Source organism: Haliotis rubra, unplaced genomic scaffold (genome assembly GCF_003918875.1).
Source record: "Haliotis rubra isolate DU_JTF1 unplaced genomic scaffold, ASM391887v1 Scf1970, whole genome shotgun sequence".
NCBI lineage: Eukaryota > Metazoa > Mollusca > Gastropoda > Lepetellida > Haliotidae > Haliotis > Haliotis rubra.
This window is the reverse complement of record NW_025765970.1, coordinates 1-16,610: the sequence shown is the minus strand read 5'-3', so window position 1 is coordinate 16,610 and position 16,610 is coordinate 1. Positions and strand designations below refer to the sequence as shown.

Below are 16,610 nucleotides of genomic sequence, written 5' to 3'. Positions count from 1 at the left end.
ACTACAAGATGGAACAGTCAGTCAATGCATGGGACAATGCCTTGGGACAATCTTCTGTGTGCCAGCAGTATTCTTTGTAGCGGGTGATGTGCCACCCAAGCATTGAGAATGTTCAAGTTCATAAAAAATGGCAATTTTAGCATGGGTACTTTCATCAACATACAGCGATGCTATACAGTACCATCTTGTCCAGCTTGTTGGAGCGTGTTGGTGGGAATTCACTTGTTTTGGGAGGTGATGGGAGATGTGACACACCAGGACATTGTGCGAAGTATGGCACATACACCTTGATGGATCTTCGCGACAGAAGAATTTTGGATATACAGCTTGTCCAGGTGAGTGAGAATAAGTGAGACCCCAAGGCACTGCTGCACATGCTATAAAGATTTGTATAAAAGGTAGCAATATTGACAAGAGATGTTGTGCTTGATGCTGCTTGCAGCACTATTCCAGATATATATAACTGCAGCCTATAATAAATCAAATCTGGATCAGACAATTCAGTGATTGATATGTTCTCGTTTCATTTTGGAGCAATGAAGTCAAGAATTCACATCACATGGAAGTTGAGGGACTGAAGCGAGGATTGTCATTTCTTGAACAGAAAGGGTGTTCCAATAAGGAAGTCATCACAGATCGCCATGTCTCAGTGAAGAAATACATGAGAGAGGAGCACAAAGACAAGAAACATTACTGTGATGTTTGACATGTAACACCAAGGTAAGGATACACAAAAATATATTTTGTGTTAATCTGTTTATGACACAGATTCTTGATATACATCAATTACTATTTGCCGGCATTCATAAAATTATCTTGTGATCATATGGTTAACATAAAAATTACAACTGATAAAATTGGGTAAGCTACTAGTATTTTACATAAACCAATGTAAATATGTGAAATGTGCTGTGGACTATTTGGATATGAAAACTGTTGTCTACCACCAAATTACATATTCCAATTGATGCCAGGAGTTGGGAAGAAACTGGAAGCAGCAGCCAAAAAGTGGATGTGCTGCAATCCGTCCTTGGATCAAGTCGACGACAAACCATATGTACTGGGTAGCAGCATCATATGAACCAGTAAATATGAACCAGATATGAAAGTGGATAAATGGTTGTCAGTGACAAATCATGTTGCAAAACAAACATGAAGGACACTCACCCAAATTCAAGCAGTGCGAGCATGGACCACTGACTGGGGAAAGACTATGGTTGAAAGAAGGTAAGTTTTTAAAAATAAAATATACTTTTTGAACATCAGGGCTCGATTCAAGATTTGTTAACCTACTTGCACCAGGTGCAACCTAAGATAAAAGTTGCACCAGCCAAATTCCATTGCTTTCATTGCCATATGTAATGAGTGAAATATGCTATTGAATTATTTAGATGTTTTATTTAGAAGTTTACCCCCCTCAAAAATTTAGGCTAGGTTGTACTTTGTATTATTGGTTAGCACCAGTGTAAGGAACAAAGCACTAAATCGAGCCCTGAACAGTAACGTCATTTCATATGTGACCAATTCATCGGTTATACACACAGTCAGGCATTAATTTACAGTGAGTGTTACAATGCTATAAAGGTACACATGCCATTGACCATGATAACATGAATGAAGTAGCAATTTTGTATTTACATGTTCTAAAACCATACAAAGCTTTCATGGAGATTGTCAGCAGTGGTTACCTTGTGAGATTTGCCAAACCTGTCTCCGGTGTATCAGACTTATGCATTGGAGGTTTTCCACAGTGTGGTAAAGCACTTTGCGCCTAAGAACACCCACTACTTTTATGCTGCTGCAACGATAGCAAGGTGAGATATGCAGAGAACCCATACAATATTTCATAATATTCACTTAGTATTTCTACAATAAATACATTACAGAAGCCACTAATTGCCATGTAGTGTTCTTTGATGGAAGTTGTGATTTTGGTTTACACTTTGAAGAAGTGTGTTCAATATAACCATTGCAATGTCATACATTTTTCAGTTATCAAGCAACATTTGACCATTTCAGAATGTTCCTCGCTGCCTCCATTTCAATGGAAATGGAAACCGTGAACAAGCAACGGATCACGAGGGCAATTCAAAATTCAAGAAGAAGATGATGTATCCCAAATCAAAGAAAGGAGAGGATGCCGTTGTCAAACCTGTTAAACAACCAGTTACATTCAGTATGTTTAGAACTGCAGATTTTATACATACATAAGTAAGACTGGAGCAAATTATTCCTTTTGTCTGATAACAAATTTCGTTTGAATTATACTTTCAGTTTTCAGAGAGACTTTTTCAGCATGATATTTTTTTCTATTGATCTTATGCACCAAAATACATAATTAAAATCTGTACATGATAACAAACAGAAAAACAATATATAACCTGTGTTGTCTTTGCCTGTATTTTGTGTAATTGTTTACAGTGAAATTGTTATTTCCTATATTGTATCATGCAGACTATGCTGAAGACCTGCAGAGGGCTGTAATAGAAAGAAGAAACTTGGCCAAACTACCCGTCAGCAAAGAAAGATGCAGACAAGCATGTCAGTCACGTCGCTACCAAGGACCCACAGTCCGGGCCAATCTCAATCTCAGACGACGTTGAGCTGTCTGAAACTGTTCTCTGTAAGCCCTGAGCCGTCTGGGGAACTGTCTGTCGACTATCCATATTCCCAAAGGTTTTCGTCGGTGTTGACGTCACTATCATCAATCAATTCCAGAAATGCGAAGTACGCAACAACAACAAACTAAAGGTGCCGTGCAATAGAGCATTGTTGTGTTTCGACGATGCATTTTCCACTGTTTTGTTTCAAAGTTTGTTTCCATTTTCGTGTTTTGCAAATTATCAGTCAGTTGGGTTCGTAAGTTTCTCCAGCTATACACAAACGTTTCGATATTTTAGCTCGATTAACGGTAAAAAGTGGTAATTTCCTTGGGTTGAGTCCCACTCTCTCAGTGTCATTCACCTAATCGTCAGAAGTGTTAATTAAGTGCAGATTTTAAGAGCCTGTTACGTTCGACTATATGTTTTGACTCACCACTTATTTGGAATAGTTTTCATTTTGTTTTGCGGTAAACAAAATACCCTCTACAGGACCCTCTGTTGGGAAGTCAGGTTGAGTGACTTGGGTGACCTGGGTGATTGCATCTCATTGTATCCCTCGTGCGTGTCGATGCTCATGGTGTCAGTCATTGGACTGTCTGATCTCGGCTAGATTGGTGTGTGACCACTGATTGTTACGTTAACCAACCAACCATCCATTCAACCAACCAACTAAAACACTTCCACAATCTTGTCCAATTTGGACCGAGTCAGGTTTGAGAAACCGTATCCTGAAATGTGGTAGATTTTACGGACGCTTCCAAACATGATCATCTCGCGCATAAATGTGAGTGAGTTAAAATGTATGGTCACATCGGCAATATTTCCAGCCAAATCGTGACGAGAACAATTAATTTTATACATAGTAATTAATGGTAAATTGTAAAACCCTGTCAACGAAGGACAGTGAAATACCTAGATTATCGCAGATTCGAATTTAAAACTAGCAATTAAATCTAAAACAGTTTAACTATAGATGACAGTACAAAGTAAGAAAGCAGGCTATGTATTGCCAACAACTGTAGATCACCATACTAGGGACCCGCATAAATGTCCATTTACCACCAGATAATGATATCTGTATTTTCTAAAGAGGAGTTAGTTGTATTTAACTCGATATTTAATTTAATCCGGGAACTTTGCCTTCAGGTATTTTGCCCATTAGGAACTTCACCCACAGTAACTCTGCCCACTTGGAACTACATGTATTATAGTTTTATACGAGATGAAACATCAATTGCACTTCCCCAAAGCTTCTCTGCTGCTTTGTATTTCTTTTCTAATTACATTTAATACTCCACTCATCCAGTGGGATAAAGTATATATAAGGTTGGTTTCATTAACATTAACTTCAGTGTTAAAACGCTATTCAGTTTTGACTCGATCGACGTGCAATATTATATGCTGTTTTTGTGCAGTGCATTACAATAATACATACTTACTTTATACCATGTTATATTATTACAATATTAAGATTGTAGGCAGAGGCCCTCCCTGTAAAGATTGTGGTGGACAGAGTTCCTGTGCGCAAAGTTACGTACAACTATTCAATCATGTGGTTTAAAACATGTATAATTCATGAAAATACATGAACTGGATTGGTCAACAAGCTCAAAAGAGTGAGTGAGTGAGTTTAGTTTTACGCCGCACTCCAGGCTCACGAGAAAATACTTGAAGACCGCTCCAGTATTGTCGTAACTGCCGATGGGGCTCTAGTAAACCCTACAACAGTTATCTACTAATTGTGGCCGTTCCACATTGCCATGGAGATGGTAGCGCAGGTGCTTCAGTCACGTGGTCCGTCCACAGATGCTAAGTCAGGAGTGAGGGGTCGGGCGACCGTGACACCTAACAGCATTACACCTTGTTCAGCTTGACCTCATCAAGTGAATACTAATGTATTGCGTGACCGTGTCACAACTGGTTGGGTCTATTATTGTGAAGGGGTGCACCCTTGTCAGTTGCTTGTCAACATGTCCTAACTGAACATAAAAAGTGATAATTGAACAGGGTGTAGAGAGTGATAGCGAGAGTGAATCGGAGAGTGAAAGTAACTGATGTCTGTACGTTGTAAAGTTAGTAAACCAAACTAGATGGCTTATGACTGTATAAACAATTCAATTAAAACACGAAAGGATTGTTTGTTCAGAAGTTTTCCGTGACAAGTTCTGTTACCAATCCATGTATGCATGTTTCGCACGAACGCAACATTGATAACATTCTCTGCTCCCCTATTTAATGAAGTTAACTCGACCTGCCGTTGGTGCCATTTGACCTCCCAGGTCATGCATATATGTAAGTAGCTCAGGTCAAGGTGAACACGTTGTACATTCATGGCACACATGCATTCACACATACATTCAAACATAAATGCAACACCATTCTATGCTCACATAGGTTTATTCTGTTTCATTCCATCTCCCTTACTAGGCCGTGGGCCGAAGCAAGTATTGTCCTAAAAAGTGGAAGTGCTAAAGTTTGGGTGAATACTTGAACTTGGTATCAAATTAAAGTCCTGGAACTGCTCTTTCAGAAAATACAATGTTCTTGTGAAAAGATCTGTTCACTGAGGAAATACTGTTGTTTTAATAAGAGTCAAAATTTACATTTGAAAGAAATCCGGAATAATGTTCACAACAGCATACTAACACACTTACATTGATTTATTTTTTTAAAAATATTTATCGTTTATTATGTCTTAAATTGTGATAAAGTTAGAATTTCAAGTTTCATTTTGCCACATTTTTAGGTATTTGACTATTTGATTAAATGACATTTTGTTAATTCTCATATGACACTAACAAATATCTCATTCATATTATGGAGTACACTATGCAATGGTAATGTTGAAAGTGCACTGGATACAAGTCTTCTTTGTGCCCTATATATTATTTCAAACACATACCACATGTTAAAACTACTCTTGTTGCTGTAAGGTGTCAGGTATTCCTCATCACTGTCTTCAGTGTCACTCTCTGCATCTACAATCTTGACAATGACACATGTCGGTGCATACAATGTCTGCATATACTACAACGCCAACACCAGACAGGGCGGACTTGTACCAAAACGGAGGAACTGAGTGACGGGGATTGACTTCCGAATGTTGAGCTCGCACTTTCCGCATTCTGCTCTCCTAGTGCCAAACATCTTTTTGAATGGTTAAGAACCTGTCCTGATCTGGGCACCGTTCCTCAAGGCGATCGTAGCGCGCTACGACAGTCGTAAGTCTATGTTAAAGTATAGGAGTTACGATCAACTTAGCGCTACGATCGCGTTTTAGAACAGGGCCCTGATCATATGTTTCAACCTATCGATTCGTTAACACCGTATCTGACCCAACACTCACGTGTGTCGTGATTTGGAGAATATCGGGCAGCACCGTTCGGTTACTTACCCCTTTATACTAATTTGTTAACTGTTTTAATGCAAGCTTAATCTGTTCTGTCTTTCATGACGAAAGTGTCCGGTCTCTGCCTTCCGTAGCCTACGCCCAAAGTCCTTCTCTCCAGACTTTCTGTGTCATTAGCGTTCCTAACCGTTATCACTCACAGGGGTGGAAATAACTTTAAACTTGCTAGTGTATCCCGGTACAGTGGCACATGTAAAATCACTTGCCCCGATAATTTTCCACTATTCGGGCGTTTTCTTGGGTTTTTAAAAATAAACAACATAATTAACATTGGAAAGTCATCTGGACACCGGTACAAATTTGCTTGCCCGACAGAAAAACACTGGACTCGGAGGTCGGGCAATGGGTTATTTCCACCCCTGACTCATGAGCAACTGCAAATCTGAATACGGAATGTAATGTAATGTTCTAATGGTCTAGGGATGCACTTTTACCTTATAACACTATACATATATATATATATGATATATGAATAAGTTGCGGTATATGATTTGCTTAGTCAAAACGTCTAGTTTCAATTATAAATTGATGATCTGATTTTAAATATCAGATTGCGTTAGAAACGTTTACGGAATAAAGTTCCATATAAGATTGTCTTTAATGAAAAGCCATTGGTATGATGAAATTTATTTGCGGTTATAGAATCAAATCTGGAACATACGAAGAAGTAATGACGTGCATCTTCAGTGGCGTGGCCACATAAACAATCTGCTCTCTCTGATATATGTAAACTCTGTCAAAAGAAACGCAACCCCTGTCCTCAGATATGAAAAATTCGTTTGAATGAAGTTATTGCTTCCAAACTAAATTTTATTCGAATGTATTGAAATGATACACGTAATTAATGAAGATTACCATCCAAACAACTGCATTTGTACGCATAAGTGTATTTTATTGCTTATTCAGTCACAACGCATGAAATGACCCTCATGGTGACTTCGCACAAAAAACCACATGCAAATCATGAAAATGGCAGTTAATGTAGGGTGTATAAAGCCCATGTGCTTCCGTATTATATTCATTCATTTGTCGCCGAAAAGCTGTGTTAAAATGCCACGATTGAGTGCTGCCGACCGAAATATCGCCATTGGTCGTGTTCAAGCCGGAGAAAGTTTTGGAACTGTTGCACGGCACCTAAATGTTCACAAAACAACGATATCCCGACTTTGGAGCCGCTACAACAACTTCAATTTGACCAACGATCGCCCGAGAAGTGGAAGGCCAAGAATCACGACCCCTTCAAGATCGGTACATCCGGGTCCATCACCTGCGTAATCGGCATGCCCTACCAACCGTGACTGCCACACAAATACCAGGTTTGAGGAGAGTGTCAGCTCAAACGATTAGGAACCGTCTGAAAGAAGCGGGTTTACGTGCCTGTAGACCAGTTGTTGGACCTGTACTACGCCCCTACATCGACGCCGACGACTCAGGTGGTGCAACAACGTAAGGATACGGACTTTACAAAACTGGAGGCGAATCTGGTTTTCCTGATGAATCACGTTTTCTTTTGCAACGTCACGACGGAAGACAGCGTCTGCATAGGAGACGTCATAAACGTTTTGCGCCCATCTGCGTCCGACAGGTGGACAGATTTGGCGGAGAAAGCGTCATGGTTTGGGGAACCATCTCATACAACCAGAAATCAGACTTGGTGATCGTTCCAGGGAACCTGACAGCCCAACGTTACATCAACCACGTGTTACAGCTTCACCTTCTCCCGATTATTGACCAACAGACACAGATTTTTCAACGGGACAACGCCCGGCCTCATACTGCACGTGCAACAATGAACTTTCTGCAGAATTCCAACGTCAATGTCTTGCCGCTGACCCTCTAAATCCGCCAGACCTCAACCCTATTGAACACCTGTGGGATACTCTGGATCGACGCGTACGTCAACGTCAGCCGCCGCCACAGACGCTGCAACAGCTCGCCGTTGCACTGCAGGAGGAGTGGAGAGCCATTCCCCAGGAAAGAATCCGGCGTCTTATCCGTTCTTGTCCAAGGAGATGCCGTGCAGTGATTGCAGCGCGTGGTGCTCATACGAGATACTGAGAAAGACGCCCCCTGGTGACAAACTGGTGTCTGTGAGATGACTTTTGAAATGACAATTTTAAACATGCCCATCTGGGTTATTATTCTGCCAAATTTCAGACTTCTGTCTTAAATAATAAAAATGCCGTGTCGTCCTAAAACTTCAGATCAAAATCTCTAAAATACAGGGGTTGCGTTTCTTTTTGACAGAGTTTATGTTGAATTTGTCAGCGTTGACATCGCTACATCCTAACCTTAGGGACAGTAGAGGATTTGACAACCTCTTGAACCTATATTTGGGTCGAAATGAATATTTTTATCTCTGGAATTTAAGTCAGATTTGAAGTCGTTAAGGTCTTCAAGTAATGTAATATTTTGTGGTAAAGCATTCTATAAGATTACGAGCTGGCATTATGAGCTTGTATCTCAGAACCGGCTTGATTATGAGCTTGTATCTCAGAACTGGCTTGCATTATGAGCTTGTAGTGTCGGTAGCAATAAATTGTCATATAAAACAGTGCGACCCGGAATAGTTTGCCATTGTGATGCATTGCGTAACGGATAGTTACTGACTTGAGAGACTAAGGGCGGGACACGTTCGTTTAGATAGTCGCGTATTCTGTTATAATACATTTTAAAACTGTGAATCAGAGGATGTGTCATTATAATGCCGCGATCAGCTCCGCATATCGTACGTTAAGCGTCTAAGTGCATGTTTTCCAAGATTGTTGCTTGAGTGTTGGGGCAATTGTAATAAATATGACTACAGTAGTCAAAGATCGCAAGAATAAACGACGTATACATCCGATTTAGGGTGTTTTCTATAGTCGATATTTAAAGCTTCTCAAGCTGTCATCATGGGGCTGACCTTTTAACGATATCGTTTATATGAATATCCATGAACAATCATTTTGAAGAGTTATACCTTTTATGGCTGTTTCTTCAATTCGGACGTCATTGAAAGAAAATAAGTTTCTTCAATTCGGACGTCATTGAAAGAAAAGCTGGGGTGAGGATTTTAATTTGATTTTCTACTGAATAAGATTGTTTTAGTTTTTGTTGCAGTGAAATCTCTTTCAGGTTCTTGCCCAGTTTGCTTTTTTAATAATCATTATTCAGACAAGACGCCGCTATGTAAGGGCAATCTATTATTACATTGTAAATAGATGAAAATATCATCGGCAAATAATTGTATATTGCTGTCAATGCCTTCAACAATATCATTTATATAGACCCAAAACAGAAGTGGTCCTAAAACAGAACCCTGCGGGACGCCAGCTGTTACATGTTTAATATTAGAACTATAACCATCTATGACTACACGCTGGGATATATGTTCTAAATAACCTTGGAACCATCGTAATAGTGAACCATTAATGCCACAAGATTTTAACTTGTGCCACACTCGATCGAAATCTTTGCTGATATCGCAGAATGCTGCACGTATTTCTTTACAATCGTCCATTGCCTTGGCTAGGAAATTATACAAATGTGTCAGCTGATTAACGCAAGAATCCCTGGCATGAAACCTGACTGTAAATTGGATACAATCTTATCGTCTCTAACATAAGATAACTGAAAACATGTTTAAATATACATCACTCAAATTGTTAGATACACAGGTAGATAAGGCTACTGGTCCCTAATTTGTACAATCATTTTACACTTCCCGTTTTATGAATCGGTGTAACGCTTGTTTCTTTCCATGGTTCTGGAAATACTTGTTGTTGAAGTGATAAATTTAAAATCCCGTTAAAAGGGGTGAAATACTGCGCGTGAATGGTTTAAGAATTATGTTTACAATTCCGTCAGGGGCCTGTTGCTTTTGTAGTATAATCTCTCATTGAGTGAGTGAGTTAAGTTAAGTCACATCGGCAATATTTCAGCCATATCGTGACTAAAAGAAGGTATAGATTTATAAAGATTAAATATTTCATCATAGTTGTTGAGAATAGAAGAGTTCTGTTGTTGGCATGTAAATCAACTGGCTAGTCATTAGATATTGTTCAATCAGTGACTCTTCTACATGATGAAGAAATATAGCTAACATTGTTATACTTCAGCATTCCAAGTACTTACACCAAATAATATTGAGATGATATTAACATAAAATTATTGAATTTAATAAAATTGGCCATTGTGAATATTTCCTGTGACTTTTTACTCCAGCCAAAAACTGTGACTTTTTCCCCTGTGACTTTCTTGCCGATCACAGGCAAACTGTTTCGCAAATAGGGTTGCGCAACAAACAGAAAATGACCAGTCTTCCTATATGCGAGCGAAACGAAACACACTTCCTTCGCTTCGGTTCGAAAGATATCGAAAGATAGTCCCATCCTCATATTTAATAATTACTCACGTAAAACATGTCGGCTTCCGGTTCAACGGAATTGAAGGAGCAGGGGGGAGTTAAATATAATTGTAAACCAAAAGTCACTGTGTTCTTTAATCTGATTGGTTGAAAAACGTGATCAAATGGTATTTGATTCCCGGAAATTCTCTGCGTATTTAAAATACATACAAACATCACTCATACCATTGTATTGTTACGTCGTAAGCTGTGATGACGTCATTAAAATCATATTGTGACGTAAAGTCCGAATGACGTCACAAATGAGCAGTTCCAGATGCTACCATGGGAGACAGCCGAAACGGCCGGCTGATGACATTTCACTGCTGTACCCGTACTCGATGTCAATGAGAGCAGACACAAAAAACGTGTGTGGACCTTTCGGTTTACTTTTGTGTTTACAATGTCGATAAACATCATGTGTTGGCGAATTTCCGGGTGTTATTGAGTATTTGAAGCACGGGAATATTTCATTTGAAACCTCTGGCTGACGCCGTCGGTTCCAAATGAATTCCCGTGCTTCAAATGCTCAAGAACACCCGGAAATTCGCCAACACATGATGTTTATCTCCTAAATATACTTGTTGAACCACATGTCCGCCATATGGAATATATGCGATGTTACTTCCTTGCTTTTCATTCACTACGCCAGAAGTGTCTTTTTCGTAGAATAAATGTAACGGAAATTCTAACAACAACGACGGCAGATAAGAAAAATAATCTGCAACATTTTAATGGAAACATTCGCAATATAATGTTTCCTTTTAGTTTCTACTGCTTATGCTTGTTCCTTCACTCCGTTGAACCGGAAGCTGGCACGGGTAATGGAGGCGCAGAACGATTTGACATGCCAAGAGTGGCGCTTAAAATGTTGAATTAAATATAAAAGTACATTTTATCAAGTTTTTATTCGTTAAATTTTGTTGTAGCATTCAACCAAATCGTTTCACTTCATTTTAAAGCCATGAAGTTCTTCGATACGAGACAGACAACATGCACTAGGGCCCTTAGATTGTGTGTGTGTGTGTGTCTGTGTGTGTGAAAATATATAATTTACCCCAGGCAATTTATAAAATGTCGAGATTTTTACAGTAATTATATAAATTCACTAAAACAGATCGTGTACTTTATTTTTTGAATTTCGGAAGTACATAAAAATTACAATAAGTCAATTATGCTAGAACTATAAGGCAAAAAATACAAAAACAAACAAAACAAAACGTACATTGAATTCGTTTCTTTCCAATCCCAACATTTTTTACCACTGCCAGATGAAGTCTAACTTAAAATTGGCATCATTTGTTATCATAATAATGAAGATGGAAATATTAATGGGTACATTTTCCAATAAATTCAAAAGACGAAACTTGTTGATCAATGTAGAGACCATGTAATAAAGGGTGGGATGTTTATTACATGGTAAAGTATACGCCCATATACTGCCAATTGCGCTTGGAGGTGTCGCAGCAGAGATCGCAACCCAGTCAAGAAATTCTGGGATATCATCCGGGTAGTTTCAGTGGAGAAACAATAACAAAAGCAACAACGCACAGTCGTTTTCAGCAGTTCATTTCGATATATTTTGACAGCAATCGTCATTTAGACAATTCCTATGTTTAATCATGTGGCTGTTGTGATATATAAAAGTTCAGGCAGAAAAAAAACGTTTTCCACCTAATGCACGTGCGTCGGAAACATGAGTAGAGGTTGCATTTCTTTACGACGTAAACGAAGATACAAAATGTCAAGATTGAATGCTACTGACTGAAATATCGCCATTGGAGTTTGGAAGCAAAGTCCCAGTTTGCTGTTGCAAGACACTTCAACGTCAACCACAGCACCATATATCTCAACTGTGGCATCGATATACCCGCTTCAATTAGACCCAGGATTATCCTAGAAGTAGAAGACCAAGAGTGACCACTCCTGCTAGAGGACCGATTCATCCGTATGTTTCACCTACGTCACCTACGTCGTAATGTTGACATGAGACGCTCGGGCGCTGTGTCTCTAGAGTCCGCATCAATATCCATCAAACTGTTTTCCTGATGCTCTAACAATTGAACGTGTGAATCCACAGCAAGTGAGGGTATTTCAATAGTCTGTATCAGTAATCGTTACACTGTTTCCCTCACGCTGTCGCAACTGAACTCTGTGAATCCACAGCAAGTGAGGTATTCCTATAGTCTGTATCAGTAATCGTTACACTGTTTCCCTCACGCTGTCGCAACTGAACTTGTGAATCCACAGCAAGTGAGGTATTTTCAATAGTCTGTATCAGTAATCGTTACACTGTTTCCCTCACGCTGTCGCAACTGAACTTGTGAGATCCACAGCAAGTGAGGTATTCCAATAGTCTTTATCAGTAATCGTTACACTGTTTCCCTTCACGCTGTCGCAACTGAACTTGTGAATCCACAGCAAGTGAGGTATTTCAATAGTCTGTATCAGTAATCGTTACACTGTTTCCCCACGCTGTCGCAACTGAACTCTTGTGAATCCACAGCAAGGAGGTATTTCAATAGTCTGTATCAGTAATCGTTACACTGTTTCCCTCACGCTGTCGCAACTGAACTTGTGAATCCACAGCAAGTGAGGTATTTCAATAGTCTGTATCAGTAATCGTTACACTGTTTCCCTCACGCTGTCGCAACTGAACTTGTGAATCCACAGCAAGCGAGTGTATTTCAATAGTCTGTATCAGTAATCGTTACACTGTTTCCCCTCACGCTGTCGCAACTGAACTTGTGAATCCACAGCAAGTGAGGTATTTCAATAGTCTGTATCAGTAATCGTTACACTGTTTCCCTCACGCTGTCGCAACTGAACTTGTGAATCCACAGCAAGTAAGGTATTCCTAAAGTCCTTGTGAGTATCCATTTCATTGTAACTCTCACAACGAACTCTCGTGAATCTAGAGGAAGCAAATATACTGGGAAACCATATAACACCTGGAAACAGAAACTAATAAAGTTTTCTAAAAAATTCATACACAAATTGCAGGGGACCCAATTATATATATATATATCATCGCCGTATTGCAGAAAACCGATGAAGATAGCAATTATACTGAGAAAAATATAATTTTACTTGTCCCTCCGTTGTCTCAAGAGCTTGTTGCTGCAGTTGATATGTACAATCGGCACTGGTAATTTAAGTGCATACACAAATTTTGGATGAGATCCGGTTTGTTTCAGAGTTACCGGTGTTTGAAGTGTATTTGAGAGCAAGAAATCGTTAAAAACAGATCCAAAACACGTTTTTGACACGCGAGCAGATCTCTGAAATAGAGCCGAGGTTGCAGGGTCATGCATCTTGTAAATAGTCCCGGAGAAGAAATAGTTTCCTCTCTAACAGCCTGTAGATCCGTTGTCCTTGGTTCTACAGTCAAACCAATAACAATTCTCGAAACGACAGGACCTGAACTATTAGGGCCATACACTCAACATACTATACAGTCTTAGAAAAAAATCAACTGGTAAATTTCCTTGGATTAAATCGACTTTGAAATGTTTTGAAGAGAACTGAGCCCAGAAGAAGCACTCAATGTGGCGGCCATAAAAGGCACATGTCGGCACGTTTTGTGCTCAATGCGAAGAGTAATTCCTGGACAAAAGTATGAAAATTTTGGAAGCTCTGGTTCGAGCTCAGCACATTTAACAAGCGACAGGAATTCAGAAAAATGGTGAAAAACACGGCCCAAAACCTTCAATCCAATATGGCTGCCAAACGGTAGCTTGTAGCTACATGGGACCGACACTTGAAATTGTAGGGATTCTGATTCTGGATTTGTACCAAAGATTTATAGGTCTTTGGACAAGTAGTTTGGGGGATTTTGGTCTGGAAATTGAATTTTTAAAGTTAAGTTTGAATTATCTGCCCTTTGCTATTGAGTCTAGAGCCTTGGGATTTTTGCGGTACCAACTTCAGCACACTGGGCATATGGGTGAATTTTTAAAGCGATTCTGAGTACTGGTTTACGAGCTATGTTTGGAACAAAATACGGCGTAATAATGAATAATAATCCGAACAATTACAATAGATCTCCTGCCCTAATTAAATAGATATGCAGTTGATACTGAATTATTTCTGTATGGAAGTGAACAAAGCTAAAAGGCTGCTGTTGATGAAATTAATACTTTTGTAAAATGTCAGGGCTTAAAATAAACACTGATAAAACAAAAGCAATATGGATTGGCTCAAAGAGAAATAGTACTGATATATTATGCAAAGACATTAAAACAGAAAGGCAAAATGGTGTGTTTGAAGTCATGGAATTAAATTCCATACGGATCTGAACAATTTGTGGGTAATCAATACATGTACAAGAAAAAATACTAAAGGAAATAAATAGACTGCTTGCACAATGGATTAAAAGAATCTTGACTCTGATTGGCAAAATAACTGTCATAAAAACTTTGGCTATGTCAAACGTGTTCATATAACAAACATTGTACACAAACATTCTGGAATGAACAGAGAACACAATTGAAATAACAAAATACCTTGTTTGGATTGGAACGTTATAAATTAATAGATTATTGAATCATATTTATCTTATCTGCCAAAAATATATATTCAGTTATGTGGGATTAAACAACATGCTCCAAAAACTTCAAAGGTTTGTTTTGCTTTGAGAGATATTCTTGATGTAGAAAGGTTCATTGTATATTAAATTGCATAGAGTCCAATGCTTGCAGAAGGCGGTGGCTCATGGGCCAATCTGGTTATAATAGACCTCTGGAAATCAGTGAGTTTTGGGAATGATGTCTTGGGCCTGGAATTAATTCTTTTTAGTTTCTTATAGCTTTTCATGTCTTTATCTCTGGAGTATAACACCCCTGTATCCCTGGTGCTACATGACACTGTCCTTATTGATATTCCGTGATGGATGGGGGAGCGGGTTGCTGAAACTATCTACTTTTATCATGGATCCCAAAATAGCTGGTTCGTCTAGAAACGAAAAGAAGCGACGTTTAGAGGATGTAGATCCTCTACTGGAATTCAGGTTTTCAAACAGTGACTCCTGGGCTAGATTTATCGTAATTGAGGCTGCAGACTTCTTCCAATCAAACGTAATCCATTTGCAATATTTCAAAGGCTATCTCTGGAATTTGCGGAGAAGTCGTCTCCGTAGTGGCTCGCTTCTATGGAGGTGTACACGGAGACAGCAATCTCAATCTCTGTTGTCAATCAAGACATTTGCCAATATTGAGGTTGCTGTGTCTGTGCAAAGAACGTTGAACTCTTTGCCGTGGCATTATCCGTGATAGAGCTCTGTTGTCTCCTCTGACATGTCAGAGGATGAAACTGCTTCAGAGCTTGCAGATCAGGGGGTTTCTGCAGTGAAACGTTTCACGTTTAAAAAGAGGGCATTATTATGAAAACCAACACCTACCTATATACGTTTGCTCTGCTCCTCCCTTCCTCAATCTATTAAAGCAGATTATTGTAACATCGGAGCAGATGTGTATGTCCCCAATCCACTCCGTTGTTATAAATGTCAACATTTCGGCCATGGATCACAATCTTGTCGAAACTCTAGGGTATGCCATCGTTGTGGTGATCGCCATGAGGGTTCCAACAGTGAGAAAGATTATAAGTGCTCAAATTGTAGTGGCGCTCATTCCGCTTCTTCCAGGTCCTATCCCGTGTGGCAACGGGAATCACAGATAATGAAACTAAAATGTCAAAACAACATTTCATACCTCGATGCTAAAAACTGTTGACAAATCAGACTTCTGATCCATCAAACCTGACTTACGATGCTGCAGTCTCTCGCTCTGTGGCAGTGTCCTCTCCCAGCGTGTCAAACTGACTTGAGTTGGGTCAAGTCAGCAAAACCCATTTCGTCAGGTTCAGCTCTTTAACCTACTGTCCCAGTCACACAATCCACGTCTGGTTCTCAGACTGGTCAAATTGATTCGTAGACATCTTCAGAATCATCTGCTTTGCAACCAGCTGTGGATAAATCCAAAAAGAAGAATGGGAAAAAGATTAATAGGGATATACTACCTGTTGTCCCTACCTGTTGTGCATTTTGTAAGTATATGATTGCTTCATTTCATCAACTCAATGTAAACCAAATTATTAAAGAACAGTTATGTATGAAACAAAAAAGAGATGTTTATTTTGCTTGGTGAGACTGTCAGTAAGGGAGCAGTCCTTATTTCAAAATGTAGTTGGTCAATATCAGATTATGATTTATCAA

General features: G+C 39.3%; 1 protein-coding gene across 1 annotated transcript; it reads left to right on the top strand.

Moving 5' to 3' along the window:
- Positions 1 to 257: 257 nt before the first annotated feature.
- Positions 258 to 1,814, top strand: LOC124275021 (the record flags this gene model as incomplete). The annotated part of the gene is made up of 3 exons (XM_046710505.1): positions 258 to 349; positions 535 to 695; positions 1,697 to 1,814. Coding segments are annotated over exons 1-3 (338 nt in total), but the record flags the coding sequence as incomplete, so codon positions are not given.
- Between the last annotated feature and the right edge of the window lie 14,796 nt (positions 1,815 to 16,610).